This window comes from Talpa occidentalis, unplaced genomic scaffold (genome assembly GCF_014898055.3).
Source record: "Talpa occidentalis isolate TD23 unplaced genomic scaffold, MPIMG_talOcc4v2.1 talOcc4.6, whole genome shotgun sequence".
Lineage (NCBI taxonomy): Eukaryota > Metazoa > Chordata > Mammalia > Eulipotyphla > Talpidae > Talpa > Talpa occidentalis.
In genome coordinates, this window is record NW_023604972.1 from 70,596,627 (window position 1) to 70,619,079 (window position 22,453).

At 34.7% G+C, this 22,453-nt stretch overlaps 1 protein-coding gene across 10 annotated transcripts in view; it reads right to left on the minus strand.

The window, feature by feature from the left end:
• The window catches only part of FER (FER tyrosine kinase), a 484,685-nt gene that overhangs the window by 359,149 nt on the left and 103,083 nt on the right, over positions 1–22,453 (minus strand). For all 10 annotated transcript variants that reach the window (XM_054688073.1, XM_054688071.1, XM_054688072.1 and 7 more), the window contains 3 exons: positions 16,921–17,104; positions 15,687–15,824; positions 14,987–15,106 (listed from right to left, as the gene is read on the minus strand). In XM_054688073.1, coding sequence (XP_054544048.1) covers positions 14,987–15,106; positions 15,687–15,824; positions 16,921–17,104 — 442 coding nt within the window. The remainder of the gene's footprint in view (positions 1–14,986; positions 15,107–15,686; positions 15,825–16,920; positions 17,105–22,453) is intronic.

Here is a 22,453-nt window from a genome sequence, read left to right on the forward strand (position 1 = left end):
TATTTCTATTTTAACATATAGCAATAATGCTTTAGGGATATTTACAAACTAGATACAAAAATAATCAAATACACAAAATTAATATATACTTATGTGTCAGATAATTTATGGTTGCATTAAATGAATTTTATGTTTCTACAACAAAACACACAGTTAACATATCACATTAAAGTTTTTATCTATGGTCTTTTAAAGAAAAATATTAAACTCAAAATATGAAAGAGAAAATATTAAATTGTAGTCTATGAAAATTTTAATGTATGTAAAGTTTAAGAGATGAAGTCAAAGAGAAAGTGAAACTGTGAAAAAATATTTGCAGTGGAATTACAACAAAACCCCTGTTCGTGCAGAAAATCTTAGAAAAAAGATAGCCTCTGGTAAAATTGGACAAAGAACACAACTAGAATTTTATTAACAAAATGCTAAGATAATAAACAAATGTGGAGAACTTTACTACCGGACCCATAATTAAATATCTACAGATTAAATAACAGAAATTTGGTTTACATCTACTAAGACTGACAAGTAGGAAGAAGAGTAATAATATCCAGTATTCTCAGTATTGTTAAAGTAAGTTTAAAAAGGAGAAATATACATACACTGTTGATAAGACAATAAAAGCACCAACTTTTCAGAGGCAAATTTTGAATTTTCTCTCAAATTTCAAATTGGAACACTATTCAACCATCAAAAGGTTTTCTTACCAAAATACAGTCATCACACAAAGAAAATTAAAAAAAAAAACATTTAAATGTCCATCAACAGGATTGAATAAAGTTTATTCCATTAATTATATAGAGTAGCATACAGTTAATAAAAAAAAATGAGGTATACTTATAAAAAGTTCTGTTGAGATACTGTAAATTTCTAAAGATGCAAAATACATTTAGCATGGTAACATTTATATTCAAGGAAGTAAAACTGAATATTATACTAAAATTTATATTAAAATAAAACATGTATATATTTTCCTGTATTCCCTCAAAATTCATATGTTCAGGCCCTAACCACCAACAGGATGGTATAAGTGCCCTTCTAAGAGAGACAACAGAGAGTTTGCTCAAGTTCTCTATCTCTGTCTCATACTGCACATAAAAAGGTCAGGTGAGGACAAAGCAAGAAGGCAGCAATATATAAACCACAAAGAGAGCCTCACCAGAACCAGAATTGGCTTGCACTTTGATCTGAAAATTCTAACCCCCACAACTGTGAGAAATACCTTGTTTAAGCCATCAGACTTATGTTATTTTATCTATAATGACATCTGGAGCAGACTCATTCAATAAATACATATTTATATATGTGCTTGTATGTGAATACAGCAAACATTATAACAAAACAAACTCTACTACTAGAAAGTAGTGTGGGATATGAATGGGGATAATTTAATTCCAAAAATGTATTTCATATTTACTCTTTTTATCTATGTGATTTGAATCTCTTGTAACAAAGGATTTAATTTGTTGATCACTAATTAATGATAGTATAGATGGTAAAGGCAAAGATAAAATGTAAAGAATTCAAAATATAGCAATCCAGATTATTTCATTTTTGTTTTCAGTTAATAACAAAATAAATCTCAGTAACTTTCTGAGGGCATTATACTATCCCAGCAAAACATAATCAATGATGCTTATAATAATGATCCAGCTTATCAGAGAAATATTAATTTTAATCTATAATTTTAAACATATTTCTAAGAGAGTTACATCAAATCTAGTAAAATTATAAACTTGATGGTGATATAAAATTCAATTATCTGGAAAACTGACTTTGATGAGATAGCTATATCCTGCTTACTTGATAAAGAACACATTATTGTATTAAAATCAACCCATTTACTAATGCACAACACAAATTAAATAAACTTAACAAAGCAAGCAAGGGGACTGTACAATGAAAATTATAAGACATTGTTAAAAGAAACAGAAGACAAAGAGGAGAGAGGGCACAATGGACTACGGGTGGACTATGGGTGCTTGAGGGGGTTGGGTGTGGTGTACTAACAACACCTGAAGGAGAGATCCTATACCTCTAAAACACAAACAATGTTGTAAATTAGGTAGGAAGGAAAAGGAGAGGGAGGGAAGGAGGGAGGGAGAGGAAAAAGAGAGAGGCAGAAGAAATCAAAAGATAATCCCATGGACTGCAAGAATGAACATTGCTAAAATGGCCATCTTATCCAAAGCAATATACAGATTCAATGTGATGCCTATCAAAGTTTCAACGTCATTATTCAAAGATGAAAAACAACCACTGCTGAAATTCACATGGAATTACAAAGGGCCCTGAATAGCCAAAACAATTCTGATAAAAAGAATAGAGAATCATAACTGAGGCTTCAAACTATAGCACAAAGTTGTAGTAATCCGAATAGTATGATATTATACTAAAAACAGACACAGCTCAATGGAAGGACTGTGAGCCCAAAAATAAACACATACTTTTATAGTTAGTCAGTCTCTGTCAAAGAAGGCAAGAGTATACAATAAAGAAGTGAAAGTCTCTAACAAAAGGTGCTGGGAATACAGATGCAATAGAATGAAACTATATCACTATTTCACAACATATAACTAAAAATGAATTAAAGATTTGGATGTAAGTCCTGAAACCATAAAACACAACACAGGCAAAACACTCCGCAACATAGGTTTCATGGATGTTTTGGGGGACTTGACTCCAATAGCATGGGAAACCAAAGTATAAATAAATGGGACAACAACTAAAAAGCTTCAGCACTGCAAAAGAAATAATCTTTAAAATGAACAGACACCCTACTGCGTGGCATAGGACATTTGCATATTCAAATATCTGTCAAGTGGCTAATATCCAAAATCTACAAAAAACTCATACAAGTGAACAAGAAGAAAAGAAATAACCCAATCAAAAAATGAGTAGAAGTACAAATTAGAAACTTTCTCCAAAGAGAATGTGAGACAGCAAACAGACACATGAAAAAAAAAAAATCTGCTCATCATCACTTATAGTGAGAGAAATACAAATCAAAACCACAATGAGATACCACCTAACATCTGAGGTAATAGCCCATATCAAAAAGACCAGAAACAAGTACTACTGAGGATGCGGAGAAAAAGAACCCACATACATTGCTGGTGGGAGTACAGATTGGTCCAGTCCTATGGAAAGCAGTATGGAAGTTTCCCCAAAAGATTAAAAATAGATCTATCATAAGAACCAACAATTCCATCTATCCATCTACCTGAAATCTACAAAAACACTAATTCGAAGTCAAACACTAATTCAAAGTTAAACACTAATTCTAAGTTCAATATAGCCCCTATTAAAATAGTAGAGCTATGGGAACAATCTAAGTGCCCAAGAACAGATGATTAAATAAAATGGTGTGCATATGTGTGTGTGCCTGTGTGTGTGTGTGTATATATATATATATACATATATGTATACATATACAGGCACACACACAAAACATACAATGGAATACAAATTATCTACAAAAAAAAAAAAATAAATAAAATGAACTCTTGGGCCTCCCTGGTGGCACAGCGGTTATAGACAGCACTATCAATTTATCTCCAGCCACAATACATACAATACATACAATACACAATACATACAATGGAATACAACTTATCTACAAAAAAAAAAAATAAAATGAACTCTTGGGCCTCCCTGGTGGCACAGCAGTTATAGACAGCACTATCAATTTATCTCCAGCCACTGCAGCATGAGTTCCATCCCCTGCCGGCCAGGAGCAACCCATGTGGCACAGCAGACCTCTCCTGTCTTTCCCTCACCAGTGTATTTCAGATTTCAGTAGATCTGCCTGTTCTGCTCCACACTTTATCTCTGGTGAATCCTCTCACCCCCAGCAACCTCTGGTCTGCACTCCAGTTCTTGTATGCATAAATAAATAAATCTTTTAAAAAATGATGAACTCTTAACATTTGCAACAATATGAATGGAACTAGAGGTGATTATGCTAAGGGAAATAATTCAGGAGAAAGAAAATACCATATAGAAAATAGAGAAATAAAACTAAGGTTTAAACAAAACAAAACCAAAACAAACCCTAGAAATCTGACTGTAAAATTGAGGATGCCAAAGGAGGAATGGAATGGTGGAGATTAAAGTGGGAAGGGGTCCAATAAACTTTACTATGGTGAAGGACTTTGGGTACCTGGGGAGTGGGTGTGGTGTGCTAACATACATATGAGAAGATATGAACCTATACCTCTGAATCATATATAATATTATAGAACATTGTTACCTCAGTGAAAAAAATACAATTTTAGCAGAAAAGAAATAATAAATAGGATTAGAGATCATTCTCAAGAAAACTATATTTCAGCTTCTGGTTTAAGTTATTAAATAATTATAAAGAATTAAGCAAATACACATAAAGCTGTGTTGTTTTAAAACTCTGCTTTATATGTAATCTCCTATAATCCTCTTAAAAGTCTAAAACACAGGACCCTACCTAGAATTTGTTCCAACTACTTTCTGTCACCCCAAACTGGAAGTAACAGAGGAAAGGCCAGTTTCTCACCACTGCCTTGGCATGTTACATTAAAGCTGAATTGATAGTGTTTTTCCCTCAGTTACCTTCCTCTCTTCTGTTCTTTTCCTTTTCTGTCCAAACTGTAAGACGCAGGCACCATGGTAAACTCATCATATTGCTTCCACTTAGCACAGTATCTTGCAGATAGTATGTTCTCAACTCACTTTCCTATGCCCTGTTTTTATCTCACTAGAGTTCCACACATTAAACCTTTTCTACAATTCCTTAATAACTACCAAGACTCCAGATTTTTATCATTCTGAATTATCTCTGAAGTGAAACCAAAGATAAAATTCAATCAGGGAACATATCTTTCATCCATCAAAGAATTCTAGAGTTTAACAGACATATAAAACCATTACTAGAGTGACACAGTGAGGGAAGCATTAGTTCTCTGTATGAGTGTTGAATTCAGGACTAACTCCTATCATAAAGCTAAGCACTATACCTTACCATCGAAGAGTAAAAGAAGTATTTGTGTTTACAAGTTTATAGTTCTACTGTATTTCATGGAGTCTGTTATTCTATTATAACAAAAAACAGTTCTAGAGCCAGACATCCAATAGTTATTTTTCTTAACTTCCATTACCTCCTCTAATAAATGTAAATAAATTTAACACTTAAGAGTGTTAAAGAATTCCTGTGACTATGATGCATATATTTAAAGTTCTTAGTACATATTTGAAAGCATAGCATGTTTGCTTTAAATATAACATGATAGGACCTCCCTGGTGGCGCAGGCGGTTGAGCTCCGCACTATGAAGCTGTCCACAGCCTCTGCAGCACAGGTTCTATTCCGGCAGGCCAGCGAGCATCCCACATGGCGAAGTAGACCTCTCCTGTCTCACACACTGCTCCCCTCAGCAGTGTACTTCTGTAGTCTGCCTGTTCTGTTCCCCGCTCTGTCTCTGGTGAATCCTCTCACCCTCCCTCGCATCTGGCCTGTACTCCGGTTCTTGTATAAAAATAAATAAATAAATCTTTAAAAATAAATAAATAAATATAACATGATAATATTAACCACTTTTATTAGTTTCATGAGAAATGTTATTCTGAAAAGTAACTTTAAATTTCATCTTTTACTTTTTTTTTTTTTATAGAGGCATGCTTTATTTATTTGTTTGCTGGTTTGTTTGTTTGTTTTGTTTATACATGCACTGGGTACAGTCAGAAGCGCGGGAGGGTGAGAGAATTCACCAGAGTCAGAGCGGGGAGCAGAGCAGGCAGAAGGACCGAAGTACACTGCTGAGGGGAGCAGCGGGCGGCAGGAGAGGTCTGCGCGCCAAGTGGGACCCTCCTCCAGTGGCCGGGGAGCAGCCGGGGATCGAACCGGCGCCGCAGAGGCCGCGGGCAGCTTCGCAACCCAGCGCTCAACCGCTGCGCCACCGGGGAGGCCCCATCTTTTACTTTTTTATAAGTAATATTTTTTTTTAAATAGAGGCATATTTTATTTATTTGTTTGTTTGTTTGTTTGTTTGTTTTGTTTGTTTATACATGCACTGGGTACAGTCAGAAGCACGGGAGGGTGAGAGAATTCACCAGAGCCAGCAGGGAGCAGAGCAGGCAGAAGGACCAAAGTACACTGCTGAGGGGAGCAGCGGGTGGCAGGAGAGGTCTGCGCGCCATGTGGGACCCTCCTCTGGTGGCCGGGGAGCAGCCGGGGATCGAACAGGCGCCGCAGAGGCCGCGGGCAGCTTCGCAACCCAGAGCTCAACCGCTGCGCCACCGGGGAGGTCCTATAAGTAATATTTTATTTATAATTTGATTCAAAAAATAATGTTTCTCCCAAGGCAGACGTAGGCCTGAATATATTTTAAATAAAACTCAAGAACAGATTATATTTCTATCTATACATTATTCCCAATTAAGGAAAAAAATAAAGGAATTTTGTAATCATATTAAATTAAAAAGAGAATTTACTCTATAATAAAATATTTTTCCTTTCACAATAATAGCAATTCCAAGAACTTTAACATTTTGGCAATATGAAGTATCTTAGTGCCATGAAAAATGATCATCTGCTTGTATTTCTTTGTTACCAATGGAGTACATTGTTACTACTTAACAAAAATTAACTGTAAATGCTCACTTGTTAATGCAGATATACAATGGCATTTTATGTATTTCATCCTTAAAAATGCCCTCAAATAGATGAGTGCTGTCAAATAATATTTCCACTAGCCTATGATTTTGAGTATATTTATTATTTAGCAGGCATTTATAAAATTATATTGCATACTTTTTAGCATGTCATTACATTGCAGACTCATTCTAATTGGAAGGAACGTAGGAACTATTCAATTGACAAATGGATTTTGAAATGTAGAAACATTTGCATCAAGGTCAAAAACACTGTTGGAAATATATTTTCAGCTCAGAAAATGCATCAGCTACAAATTTGGTGGGAATGGTCTTCATATTTTAGCACTTGAAAACAAAGGAAGTATATATAATACAGCCTGACATTACCTGAGATTCAAATACATTAGATGTCATCAAAATTAGTGTAATGCAATATAAGCTCTGAGTATTAGCACTATATTATATCAAGTCTTCAGAAGATAATTTTCAAAAAGCTTTTGGAATTCGGAGGTTGAAAGAAATTGTGATTATTATGAAAAATGTCAATCCTGACTCTGAGCACAAAAAAATAAATAAATAAACAAAATGAAAGTTTACCACTTCCAAATCACCAATGCCTTATATGAAAGGCAAATCAGGATATTCAATTTCAATTCCTTACAAAAATTCATGGAATCAGTGACGGTCAAGTTTACAAGAGCAAAAAAAAGTTCTCTCTTTACATCATTAGTACAATCACATGTAATTAGATTTAAATATTCTCCACAAAATACCTGCTGATGAATACAGTGAATAACCATAGGTTTAGACACCTAACATTTTCACAAATTTTGTAAATTTATCCAGGTAAGGCTTTTCTTGATCCACAAATATTTTGAACATTATCAGCTATAACACATTTTATCAGATTCCACTTCAGTTTATCTTGGATTAGAGATTTCTCAGCTGCTTTGGAAACATTCTTATATGTGGTTGTTCTATACAGGCTATTTGTAAAGAGTAATTCTACAGTCACCTTAAACTCAATATTGACCCCTTAAATAAACAATTGAGCAGTTTTGATAACACCTGCAACTCATGAAGAGCCAGGACAACTTACTGAAATCATTTGTTTTATTATTATTTTTAATTAACTAATGACATAGTTCCTAATGTCCACAACTTCTCAAACAAATGTTCTCACTGAAAGACTGTCGTAAGACTAATTCTCTGGACATATTTCTTCAAATACTGCAATACAAAACTAATTAATTCATCACTGATAACTGGCTTTCCTTGATTTGCTAACAAATGAGTCAGCCAGAAACTCATTCTAGTTGTATCCTCATTTGCATTTCTTATTTTTCTGAAAAATTTCAGCTATGTTAAGGCATTTCATTTTAAATTTTCTGATTTTTCTAATTAGTGTTCTTCCATAAGTTGATAATAATGGGAAGTGTGTTCCCTCTGGTCAACATATATTGTTTTAACAGAGTGACAGTGGGATTGCATAATAACACAATGCTTTGCCATCAAATTTGATAATAAAATAATCCACACTCTGTGGTGCCTTAACACTGCAACATTGCAAAATCCCACTTCTATTCTCATTTTGAAATGATAGAAATGGATAATAATAAAACACTAAATATAATGCTGTAGTACAGTAATATGTGTGACACTCAAAATGCTTTTGCTCTATCGCTGTGTTGCAGTGATCTACAGTAAGCAAATAGCAGTGTGACATGATGACAATGCCACAGATGATCTGTCACAAATGCTCAACTCTACCATTGTACAGGAAAGCAACCAATAACAACAGGTAAAGGAATGAAAGTGGCTATGTTCAAATAAAACTTTATGTATTCATATATGTACACTTGAATTTTATATAATTTCCATGCATCAAAAATAAAATTCTCTTTCATTTTTTTTTTTGACCATTAAAAAATGCGAACTTCTTGGCTTAAAGACTGCACAAAAATGATGACAAGCTAGACTATGGCCATAGGCTGTAGCTTGCTAACTCATGCCCTATGAAAATACAAAAGAGTCACTTTTCTACATAGACAATTACTATTCTTCGATTAGTGTGGGTCTGCTAGACTTAAATGGCTTCCTTGGCTGCCATTTTGTTATGTGTAGTTCTGCATTCCAATACAAGGTCAGAACAGCCTGGCTGATCAGTTATCAGACCTAAAAGACAGTAGCATGCCAGACCCTACAAGGTTCCTTTTAAGTTAAACAAGAGCAGGATTCTTGATTGCCCTGGGGTGATGGGTATACATCAGGAGGTATGACTGAAAACAACTCAGGCACTATTGACTGATGTGTGACTTTTTACCCTAAGACTGATCAGTGGGACAGGGCACTTTGTTGATAGGACTGGAACCAGGGGTGGAGGTCTAGGGTATGGTTTCCATTACAATACCGGGTCATTGATCAGATAAAAAATACCTGGTCAGCAGACTCACCACCCCTGAAGCCCTAGATGGCATAAGCACATTTTCAGTTTTCACCAATTCCGTCTCTTTGTTCTCCTACCCCAGATAATTGATGCTGTATGATTATTCTATCAAGAAAAAGGCCAGTATTTTGCTCATTGGGCAGCATCCTGCAATGAACAGTCTGCTCCACAACTCCTGTTTCTTTGACATTGTGGTGTTGCTGATGCAACAAATAGGAGATCCTATTTATACTCCATTCTGAAAACTAAGCACATTCTCACTAAGTTTTTTTTAATGTACAAGGAAACATGAGGGCTGAGGTTGGGTTTTTTTAAGAATACAAGAATAGGTATTTTATAGTCTCTCAAATTCAAATGCATTTCCTATTGATAGGCAGAAATAACTTATAAATACACATAACTTGAACTGAGAAAACTGAGTAAACAAAAGAGCTAAACAGGACCTCAATTCTTTACGATTTTATCAGATTTAACCAAAATTCCTCTTTTGGCAGACATGTCAATGTTCACTTTATTTGGGGATTACCTGCTATCATCTGTAAGTTGCCTCACTGAAACTACTAATGTAGTGATTCAGAACTCCATTTAACCTTTTTTAAGTTTGCAATAGGTTACAAATGGAAGCCTCAGTTATCCAAAATGCCAAAACTCATATAACAATACTAATGTTTGAAATTTAATGATTTGACTTTTTCAAAACATTTTGATGAACAAAAATTACTGAGTCCCAAATAGTGATTACATGAAAAGTATTTGCATGTGTATTTTTAATAAACTGATATTTAAAGATCAATAAAGCATTTCTTCCAGCATTTGGCAAAGAAGAAAGTTAAGAAAAATAAATAAGGGAAGGCTACTAGAGGGGCAAGAGAGAGGAAGTATATAATAGACAAATGAAACAACTCATATTCAAATCAAAAGGTAATGCCAACTAAATAGAGACGTGGCAGGAAGTGCACAATCTCAGGTGTTCAGTGCTAGACATTATCAGAGATTGAGAAATAGCACTTTACCACATCATGATCTATCACATAACAGAATTTTCTATAAATAGGAAATAATCCTACAAATGAGTTAACTTTTCTCTACAGAAATGCCTTTATAAATATACTTAGTTGATAAATAATGAGAATGATAAAAAAAACTGTGTTGTGTCACATATTTAGATGAGTAAATGCAATACTTTCTCATTTATTATGTATCATTGGATTTCCATCAAGCCTGAAAAGTGGTGAGGCAGCTGCAAAGTATAATCTAGTTTGGCATATATAAATATGAGTTGTGTAATAATCTCATTACTTCTTACATTTTAGAAAACTCTACATAATACAATAAACAGAAACCAAGAATATAAATTATTTGGTTTACAAGCTTTTACTAATGAAAAGGACACTTTTATGTTACATATAAAAAGTTATCTTTTTTTCAGTGCTCTGAAAATGTTCATGGGCCCTCCTCCTAGAAATTAACATACATGTATTTATAAAAAATTTAGGTGGACTATAACTGAGCTTTTCAATATCATGTGCACTTTAAAATGATCTACAAAGTTATCAAATATTCCAGTGCCTTGATAGTACTCTTAGAAAGTCTGATGTAATTGTTTTGGGGTGGGTCCTAGAAATCAGCATTTTTAAAGCTCCCTAAGTAATGCCTAACATGAAAGTGGGGATGAGAGCTGCTGTTCAGAAAGTCCCTAAAATATCTACATAAAACTATCTTCATTAACCCACTCATTTAACAAAGACATTAATTAATTATTTGCAACATACCAAGCCAGGAATTTTCAAAAGTCAAAGAAGAATGCAGTCTAGTTTTCTCTTTGTTTCTTAGTCACTACTAATCAGCTTTCTGGCAGATTGCCAGCATGACTCCTATTTAGAGGAGTTAAAAATGAATGAATCTCATTTCCAAACTGGTGTAATCTTTCACAAGGGATATTGTTGCAGATCATTTAAACAAACAAATAATTGCAAAAGAAATAGAAATATATTCCTCAAGTTGTCCTTAATACCATTAAGTAAAGCATTAGATCTCTTAGATGGGTTAAGGAAAAATATAGAGGGCAGGCCATAAAAAAATAATCATTTTCAAATAGACTTACTGAGAATATTCTATTTTGAAACCATATAAAGCAATGTGATTTGGGAACAAACATTTAGCGAAAGCATGAGGAAATGATGCAATGGAGGAGAAATAAATATCTTGGAGCAAGTCAAGCTAACAATAGAACTGAAAAGAGGTGATAAGTAAAACCACATTTATTTAACATTATTATAAATATTGGTCCTGTTTACCCCACCCATTCATCCAGATTCCAAGATGTGACACACATACACACATACACTGTTTCTATTAATAGACTCAATCAATTAATATCATTGTTTAACTTGATTTTCTCTTTATCATACACTTCCATGGAGACATTTCAATGCAAGCATATACATAATTATTTTCCTAACACCTTCTCCTGTCCAAACCATGGAAAAATTGTGGATATAGTGTGGAAATACTGTATTTCACTTAACCAACCCTTTAGTGATAAATATTTAGAGTGTTTCCATTGTTAGCCAAAACAAAGGGAAAGTTCTGAGACTTTTACAGATGTTGGTCTCTATCCAATTAAAATATATATATAATTTCTCAAATACTCATTAATATGCAGATATTAAAGGAAATTAAATCCACAAATTGTCTTAAAATCTGAAAAATTTTTGACTATACTGAATTTTGTGTGTGCGAATTTAACAATTAATGAAAGTGGCATGATATTTTACCCTGTAACTTAATTTTCTTTTCCTACTTTGGAAATAACAAAATTTTTCAAATCTCAATTATTTCCACAGACAACTGAGAATCCTAAGCATCACACTTAGCATCCTTAGTGAATAAAAACTCCCCAAGCAATAACAAGAAAATAACAACAAAAACCAATATATAGAACTTAATATTTGTGAGGGACAATGCTAAGTAATCTATATTTAGTTACATATGCAATCTTCACAATGACTATGAGGTAGGTGCCATTGTTCTTACCATTTCATATTTGAGAAAAACGAGGCATAAAACAAATAATGTGTCTAGTTTCTCAGAGGTAATAAACAGCATTGTGAGGATTCAGGCACAGAGAACAAACCATATAATACTTGTATATATATCTCCACACACTTGTAGGTTAAGGTCCTAGATGTAGAGTTATATGTCAAGGTTATGTGCAAGGTCAATTTTTTTTTCTTAAAGATTTATTTATTGATTCATTCACTCATTCATTCATTCATTCATTCATTCCTTTATTTATGCAAGCACTCGGTACAGTCAGAAGCACGGGAGGGTGGGAGAATTCACCAGAGTCAGAGCAGGGAGCAGAACAGGCAGAAGGACCGAAGTACACTGCTGAGGGGAGCAGTGGACGGGAGGAGAGGTCTGCGAGCCATGTGGGACCCTCCTCCGGTGGCCGGGGAGCAGCCAGGGATCGAACTGGCGCAAGAGAGGCTACGGGCAGCTTCGCAACCCAGCGCTCAACTGCTGCACCACCGGGGAGGCCCTGCAAGGTCAATTTTAATAAACTTTGTCAAACCGTACTCCAAAAGTTACTCCAATTGATGTTTTACATTTTTAATCAAGTTTTATTGATTTACCACTCATTTACATAATATATAATTTGGGGAGTACAGCTTCACATCTTAACATGTGCACATGCTGCAATCTTAAGTTTCTTATAAGCCTCTTAGAGCCGCTTATTTCTCCATACTGTATGCAACACTGAGTACTGTCAAATTATTTAATCTTTGCAATACTAGTAGGTAAAATAGCTTCCTTTTTCTAAAATTTGTATCTGTTGAATTGTTTCAGGTTTATTGATCATTATATTCATTTTTACAAGAATGATCTGCTCAATGTCTTTTTTTTTTTTAAGAGGCATGTTTTATTTATTTATTTATGTGTTTGTTTTGTTTATACATGCACTGGGTACAGTCAGAAGCGCGCAGGAGGGTGAGAGAATTCACCAGAGCCAGAGTGGGGAGCAGAGTAGGCAGAAGGACCGAAGTACACTGCTGAGGGGAGCAGCAGGCGGCAGGAGAGGTCTGCGCGCCATGTGGGACCCTCCTCCGGTGGCCGGGGAGCAGCCAGGGATCGAACCGGCACTGCAGAGGCTGCGGGCAGCTTCGCAACCTAGTGCTCAACCGCTGCACCACCGGGGAGGCCCTGCTCAATGTCTTAATCACATCTATTGAACATAGTATTTCAATAAAATTAACAATACATGATTAATGCTTCAGGGTAGAAAAAGATGTTTAACTATAAAGCACTAATTATGGTAAAGACAGTAAATTTCTTCTTGCATTACATAAAAATATATATAGGTTTTAATGAAGTTACCTAATCGTAACAGCACCAACAGACACATTGAATAACTCATTCTTGAAATACATTTCTTAAGGAACACCCACACTTAAACTCACATTTTAAATACAAACACTGATCAGTAAATGTAGTTAACGTTTTGCCTCAGTAAGAGGTAAGCAATTAAATTTCCTATCATATTATCAAAGATTTATTCTTTTATTTATTACATTCTTGTTCATTGCTTCACCACCTGAATTAAGAAATAATGATTTGTGAGCATAACTTGTTTTGCTCTCATTACACCCTAAAAAAGCAATGTAACAAATTCTTTGATCACAAAACTCTCCTGCTTTCCATTACATATAACAGGTATAGCTATTTTCAATTTAACCATATTATATTCCAATATCTATATGCTCATTCATTCTTGGTGCATATTAAAATTACCTGATTAATTTTAGTGTAAATTCCCTGAAGCTATTTTTTTTAAAGATTTATTTATTTATACAACTGGGGTACAGGCCAGATGCGTGGGAGGGTGAAAGGATTCACCAGAGACAGAGCCGGGGAATAGAACAGGCAGACTGATGAAATACACTGCTGAGGGGAGCAGCGGGTGAGACAGAATGGTTCTACCACACCATGTGGGACCCTCGCCAGCCAACTGGGATGGAACCAGCACTGCAGAGCCTTTGGACAGCTTCACAGCACTGTGCTCAACCACCTGTGCCACCAGGGGAGGCCCTCCCTGAAGCTATTAACCCTTGCAACCTTAAATACAGCAAATATATTTGAATGAATAAATTATTTGGGAGCAAATGATAGCAAAAACTCAATCTTTATAGTATTTCTTCACTAAGCAGCACAAGAATCAAGAAATAGTATTTGTCACTGAGTAAGTGATACACCCTTTTGATATTTTCTTCTCTTTCTTATAGATGACTGTCCTGTATACTGTAGGATATTTAGCAGTATTCATGTCCTCTGCTTACAGGAAATCAGTAAGCACCTTCCAAAATGATCGCAAAAATGTTCTCCAAACATTGCCAATTGTCCCTTAGAGATAAAAAAAAAATCTAGAGCGAGAATCGATGGCAGAAGCTAGCTGACAGTGTAGCATTATAAGTAAAGACAAAAAGATTGCTGTGGAGGTTTCAAAATCTTGGGGGCAGCCTTAATAATCTTAACATGGCTTCGAGGAAAAACTCACTAATGCTGGGCACTCCCATGCCTCAAATTCTCATCAATATTCAATGTAACATGATTGAGTTCCTTCAATACTCAATGTAACATGATTGAGATCCTTCATCTGAATAGGCGATTCAACAAATAATTTTTTATTTCCTTCAATCCCATGTGGATATCTTTAAAGATACTAAACTGCTTTCAAGAGCCAGTCCAGGATCTTATTATTTAGATATGTGTGACACTACAATGTTATCAAACAATACAAAACATTGTTTAATTATATTAGAAAAGTACTTTTGGATAAATGATTTGAGGTACATTTCCAAAAGGTCAGATGATAAAACATATACAATACTCAAGAAAAATTATTTCTAAATACTTACATTACTTGTAAACCTTCTGCTGTTAAGTTATTCCACATGATTTCATTTGCCTGAAGATTTTCATTTTCTTCTAGTAAGGAACAATCAAACTCAATTTCTTGCTCTTTAACAGCTGTTGTTCTAGTAAAGTATGACAAATAATTTTGATCAATATGAACATACTATTATTATGCATCATAGTACACACCAAAGTGAGAATATTTTTTGTATCCAAAATTACATTAACAAAGTAAACACAAATAGAATAAATCAAGCTCCAAGCAACAAAAATCTACTCATGTAGCTTAAGCCTTAGTTTCCTCATTTGTAGAATGTTGATATTAGCAATTTTTCTCCTGTCACAATTGTAATAAAATAAGATGATGCATGTATAAAAAAGTAATTGGTATATCACACAACATTTAATATACTTGTAAAGTTATAGTATTATTATTATTATATAAATGTTAAAAAGAAGATATCATTCCATGGCTTAAATATGGACTTAAACAACAAAATAGCAACTAAACAATCTTTCAAGATCATACACAATTTAAACAGCTATCATCTTTGAAAATAATTAAAAGCAAACAAACAAATTTGAAATATCCTATGTCCTAACAAGCTCTTAAATATTTCTCATTTTAATTTGGCTAAATACTAAATGGCAAGAAAAAAACTCATACTGTCATAAAGTGGAGAATAAAAATATTATACATACCTGTGAACATCTATGAAATTACTATATTCTGTGCTAGGGTCTATCTGTTCAACCGACATTTGAATTTCTTTATGGACATTCACTATTTCCTCTGTAACAAGACTGGTTATCTGGCTGTATTCCTCAAATATACCTTTTCTGAAAATAAACAAAAAAATATTACAACATATTTAAGGCATACCAAGAGAAGTAGGCATAAAAAGGATTCATAAGCCACCTTATTTCATGTACCTGGATAGTCAAGTGAAGGTATTATACAAATGTACAGGTTAACAATTTACATTTGACAGCACCACCATGGAGACCTCAACAATTTACATTTAATATAATAATTAAAAAAATAGCTAGAATAAGGCATTCCCTTTTCAAATGTATATTTGACATGTATGAAATGTGAGGTCAATACTGATCCCTTTGTATTTTTAAACAGTATGACAGAAATTTTTGGATTCCATAACACAGCTTCTTGTCCAGAGTCTACCACTTCCTCAAATTCCCAATCTCTTGGTCTAATTTAAGAATGCTATGGAATTCTGTAAAAACCTAACATTACTCATTAGTGGCCTCAATGAGTGTGTACAGACAAGCTTAACCCTGCATATGCCCAAAATAATATAAGACATGGGTTTGTTTTTCATTTCTAAATCACTCAAAAATAAGCAACATTACAAAATCTCCTGTATTACAAAGCATCCTTCAATGACTTTATTTTAAATAGCAAAATACTGTTTGGGTAACAATAAATAGGTTTATACTGCTCAGGCAATACTGACTTTGTAGTAAATTTTAATAGAATAATTTGGAATGATTACAGAAATCACCTGACAGATACAATTTAAGGAAAAGGGGAAGGCAGTATAATTCAATAAAGTTTAGTAAATATTTCTAAGTTTATATGTCATAAGTGAAAGCACTGAATGACACTAATGTAAATGGGTCTAGCTAGATAGCCATCATAAAGACACAATGTACATATTTACCTTTAAGACAAATGAAGAGAGGAATCTCCTAATGTTACATGAAGAACTACTTGCAACATAGGATCCAATTTCAATGATCTCTCATGCCTGCATTTTTTTAATGTTAGATATAAAATAACTAATTATAAAGATCCTTATGCTAACTTAATAATGCAGCTTGTGAAATATAACTTTTATGTAAAAGTTTAAGTAGTCAAAATAGTATTAAAGTCATTTTATAAAGGGGTTTATGTCCAACAGGAAATATATCTTACAGTGCATTGATCATTTCTTCTTGCATCTTCTGCAGGGAGTCCAAAAGCAAGGGAAGTGTGGAATCATAATACTGATTCTGATGAAGTTGTGCCCCTTTCAATGCCAACACATACTGATTATGCAACATATGTAGTTTCGTCGTGGCTTTATCATAACGTTCCTTGGCCTTTTCTGTTTCTTTTCCTGAAGAAAACATAGAGGAAAATTAACAAACAGATCATTAGAAAATATTTTCTTCAGTATGTGACAACTGGGTGACCAATGTTTTATGTTGTTTCACACATTTTATCAAAGCTTATTAAACAAACATCTTCTGAATTCTACACAAAGTATTGTATGATTTATGTCAGCAGTCTGCACAGAGGCTGCTATGAAGGTAACTGCTTGGTCAATAAAGAAAAATGTACAATTTTCTATAAAATAATAGAGATACATGATCCTTCATGTCATCAAGGAGCGTATACCAAACTGAAACAATATACTTGAAACTGTATAACCAAGAAAAAAAGGAAGTTCGTAAATTTTAAATTTTGAACTCTTTCTTTGAGAAATCAATAAAAATAATGACAGCAGAAATTTTAATGAGGAGACCTTAAAAGAGATAGCATGTCCAAAAATGTGTAAGAAAGAGGACAAAATTTCTCCATCTCATCTACACTTTCTGCCTTTCATCCTTTCATTCAATAAATATCATTAACTGATCACCAGTTAATAATATTAACTGGTGCATTAAACATTGGAAATTCAATATTTGACAAAACAGAGTACTTTATATAGAGTTCATGGTTTAGTGAAGTAGAATATTAAGGAAAATCATGGAAAGAATAAGCAAAGAGTTATGTTTCATAAGAAAGAAATAAGGCAAAGAAAGAAATAAGCTCAAAGAGCAAGTTTTAAGGAAGTGAAGGAAATGCATATATTGGTAGGGAAATTTTAGGTTGTAAATCACTCAAAAATTTAGAAAAAGTAGAAAAATTTAGATTTGATGTGGGATAAATCCAGGATATAATGATGTCATGAATTAAAAGTTTTTGATTACTAAAATCATTTTAAAAATATTTACAGATATCATAAATGATTGGCATGTAACATTTCTTGTTAATTATTTAGACAGAGGGAATAAACCGTTCAATTTCTTTTTAATGTTATCCATTCCAAGAAGTGTTATCCAAATGAATCTTCTCCCAGAAGTAGATCTCCTCTGCTGCCACTCTATTTTAGCCTCAGCACCTATTCCCTACAGATCACAGTCAGAAAAGTATTTGCTGTTAGAGAACCCCTCTAACCCACAGTCAAAAGTAGAGAAAATATCAATTTTTGCAGAGAGGAGACCATGCCCAGGCAGAGCAAGAGAATGTCTTTCTCATCACCACTCAAATCCTGAGGCACAGGATCTACATCTAGCTGGTGAAAAAGGAAACAACCGCTGCCAGCTCACAGATACACCTCAACTACCAACAAATTCTAGTGTTTCCAAGGACAGTAGAACCTTAAACAATACAGGCTTGCACAGCATGGGTCTGCTTACAGATGGGTTTCCTTGTAAACATATAATTAAATACAGTAGTGCAGTACTATAAATATATTTTTCTTTTGATTTTTCTCAATAACATTTTCTTTCCTCTAACTGATTTTATTGTAAGAAAATATTACGTAATACATATAACAATACGTGTTTATCAACTATTTATGTCATCAGTAAAGCTTCTGGTTAATAGCAGGCTACTAGTTAAGTTTTAGAGAAGTCAAAAGTTATAGGAGGACTTTTGATGCACAGTGGTCAATATTCCTAGTCCCCAAACTGTTCATGGTTTCAGTAACCAATGACTTTTCTTACAGAGCGCACAAAATTATTTTAGAGAGTATAAATCTCAAGTCATAGACCATTAGCCTGCTCCTGCATATAGAGAGATTAATAATTGTTCAAGTTATTAAAAAATGTTGCTCTATGGGCCTCCCCGGTGGCGCAGCGGTAGAGCGCTGGGTTGCGAGGCTGCCCACGGCCTCTGCGGCGCCGGTTCAATCCCCGGCTGCTCCCCGGTCACCGGAGGAGGGTCCCACATGGCGCGCAGACCTCTCCTGCTGCCCGCTGCTCCCCTCAGCAGTGTACTTCGTTCCTTCTGCCTGTTCTGCTCCCTGCTATGGCTCTGGTGAATTCTTTCACCCTCCTGCACTTCTGACTGTACCCAGTGCGTGTATAAACAAAACAAACAAACAAACAAATAAATAAATAAATAAATAAATAAATAATGCCTCTATTAAAAAAAAAAAATGTTGCTCTAGATAACCTATTTCACTTTATAACATAATGAACTCAGGGAGGAAATAATTTACTCACCACATTATCTTTCTTCACCCCTCCCATGGCTGATTGGACACAGATTCTAATGCTAATTTAGTTCTGATCAGAAGGAATTAGAAAGCAGTAACATAAGCTACTAAAGAAGCCTATTTTCTCACTTTTTTTAAGTACAAATAATAGGATAATATATTTTATGTCATAAATCAGTAAACAATCATCCAAATTTTTAAATCAACAACTAAAATGAATTTATGAAATAATTCTCCCCTTTAGTGTAAAGAAAGCCATGGTATTTTTTAACTTGTAGTATATTTTTATTTTGAATATTTTTAAATGTTCACTCAGAACCCAATAATTTTTTTTTGCCTCAATAAATGTAAATCTTTATAGAAGATTTAACTCATTCTGTACGGCACTAGGTAGAAACAAAGGTTCAGCAATAATACTAATCAAAAATGATTAACATTCTCAGGAACACTTCTCTAATGTGTTCAGTTACTATACTAGTTTTTCATAGAATAATGTATTTATTTAGTGGGCCTCCCCTGGTGGCACAACGGTTGAGTGCTGGGCTGCAAGGCTGCCCGGAGCCTCTGCAGCGCCGGTTCGTTTCCGGCCGCCAGCAAGGGTCCCACCAAAAAAAAAAAAAAAAGAATAATGTATGTATTTAGCTATAAATATTTCTATTTAGCATCCCTACAGAAACACATTACAAAAAAAGCCCCAAACTGGCCACACAATTAACCTATCTATGGCCAACCCCTAATCTTCCTTAAAAAATTCCTTTTACTCATCACCCACAGAAGTCAAGACACTAATATGAAGCTGACACCCAAGATTCAAGGTACACACCTGACCAAAAAGGAAGCAATCATTTAGCTGAATGCTTTCACATTAATGCCTGCAGCAGGGTACCAGAGTAGCCCTTTCTAAGGCCCTTTGTTTTTTTGTTTATTTTGCTTTATTTCACCTTATTTAAGCTACTTTGAGTTTTATTACTTGATGTTCAACAAAATCCAAAAAACTCCTTAATCATATCAGTTTTTATAAATATATTACATTTACATGAAATTTATTATTCCTAATTAATTAGATGATTTTTTAGTATAAATTTAGAAATCAAGCTCTCCACACAAACATTTTCAAGGAGACATTTAAATTATTTAAACCATCCATCTGTCCGCCATTTGTACAGATTTTTTTTTTTTAAAGATTTATCTATTTATCTATACAAGCACCGGGCACAGTCAGAAGCACAGGAGGGTGAGAGAATACACCAGAGCCAGAGCAGAGAGCAGAACAGTCAGAGTGATGAAACACACTGGTGAGGGGGGCAGCGGGCGGCAGGAGAGGTCTGCTGTGCCATGTGGGATTCTCGCTGGCCAGCCAGGATTGAACCGGCGCTGCAGAGGCTGTGGGCAGCTTCACAGCCCAGGGCTCAAGCGCTGCGCAACCGGGGAGGCCCTATTTGTATAAATTTTTAAACTGCACACTACCCGTCTGTTAGCTGCTGCAGAATGATTCACTAAATACAAAATACTTAGATTCACCAAGATTTTGTAATCCAAAATAATATCAGAAAGTTAAGAATTTCAAAAACTGGAGCCTCCCTGGTGGCGCAAGGTCTTAAGACACAGCAGTATGAAGCTATCTACAGCTACTGCAGCACCAGTTCGATCCCCAGCCAGGTAGGTGACCCACATGGCACAGCAGACCCCTCCTGACCTGCCAGATGCTACCCCTCAGTAGTGTATTTCAGTCAGTCCTCCTGTTCTGCTCCCCACTCTGTCTCTGGTGACTCTTCTCACTCCCCCAAACACGCCCGCCCGCCCACATCTGGTCTGTAGCCCAGGTTTTGTATGCATAAATAAACAAATCTTTAAAAAAAAAGAATTTTCAAAACTTTTTTTCTTTATGAAATATAATGTTTAACAGCCTGAGAAAACTATTACAGACAAAATCAAATTATCATCAGTGGCTCTCAGCATAATTTAAAAAACAAGTGAATGCTTTTTGAAACATCCAAGGCAAAATCCATTACATTAAAATAATAACAATATTAATAGTGGCAATAATAATAATAAATTCTTTAAAAAACTGAGTTTAAATTTGCATTTGCAGGTATGTTTTAATGTTTTTTTGGATTTTTTTGTACTCTACAACTCATATATACTTGTGAATTTGGCTACAAGGTATACTTACACATGCATATTGACCTATTGATTGATCTATCTCTATTTCCCTTCTAACCTCCCTGCATTAGAAATATAAGAGATTCAGGGCCTCCCTGGTGGCGCAGCGGTTGAGTACTGGGTTGTGAAGCTGCCCGCAGCCTCTGCAGCGCCAGTTTGATCCCAAGCCGCCAGGCGAGGGTCCCACATGGCGCAGACCTCTCCTGCCGCCCGCTGCTCCCCTCAGCACCGTACACTTCGGTCCTTCTGCCTGCTCTGCTCCCTGCTCTGGCTCTGATGAAATCTCTCACCCTCCCGACTTCTGACTGTACCCAGTGCTTGTATAAATAAATAAATCTTTAAAAAAAAAATAGAAATATAAGAGATTCAGAAGCATGCTCACTTGTCATGACTTGAGAGGGATGCTATTATACTTTTTCCTGATTTATTTCAAATAAATATTTTAGCATCCCCTAGAGACTATACAATTAATGCAAGAAAAATACTACTACTGCAGGAAAATAAAGTTGCAAAATAATTTTATCCTATTCAATTATATATATTATAAGCACTACTTAGTATAATTCTTGCCACAGAGGAATCAAAGAAGTAATTTTGGTTCCGAATATAACACATCACAACTTTAGTATTTTTTAAATTACTATATTTGAGTTTAATATAGTTTGAAGTATACAAAGTGTATAAATTCTTCCTGATAGTTATAAAATTATACCTCTATCTTTATATGCTTTTTGTTTTTTAATGATGAGAGGAACTAAAGCAGAGCATGGAGCTATTTTACATGTCAATTAACTAGGAGGAAAGCATCCAATTTTTTCTACTTCGCATAATGAAGTTCACAAAGAAGCTGAATTATAATTCTTTTGCCACCACTTGTTGACAAATCTGTTTAATGTTTATAATAACAGTGCACAAACATGTCATGCCATAAACAATATTATGAACTTAGCGACCCTCAATTATATACTTTTGACATTTACAAGACAGGCTAGACTACTCATCAATTAGTCTAAAAAGTCAAGTATGTCTTATTGTAAC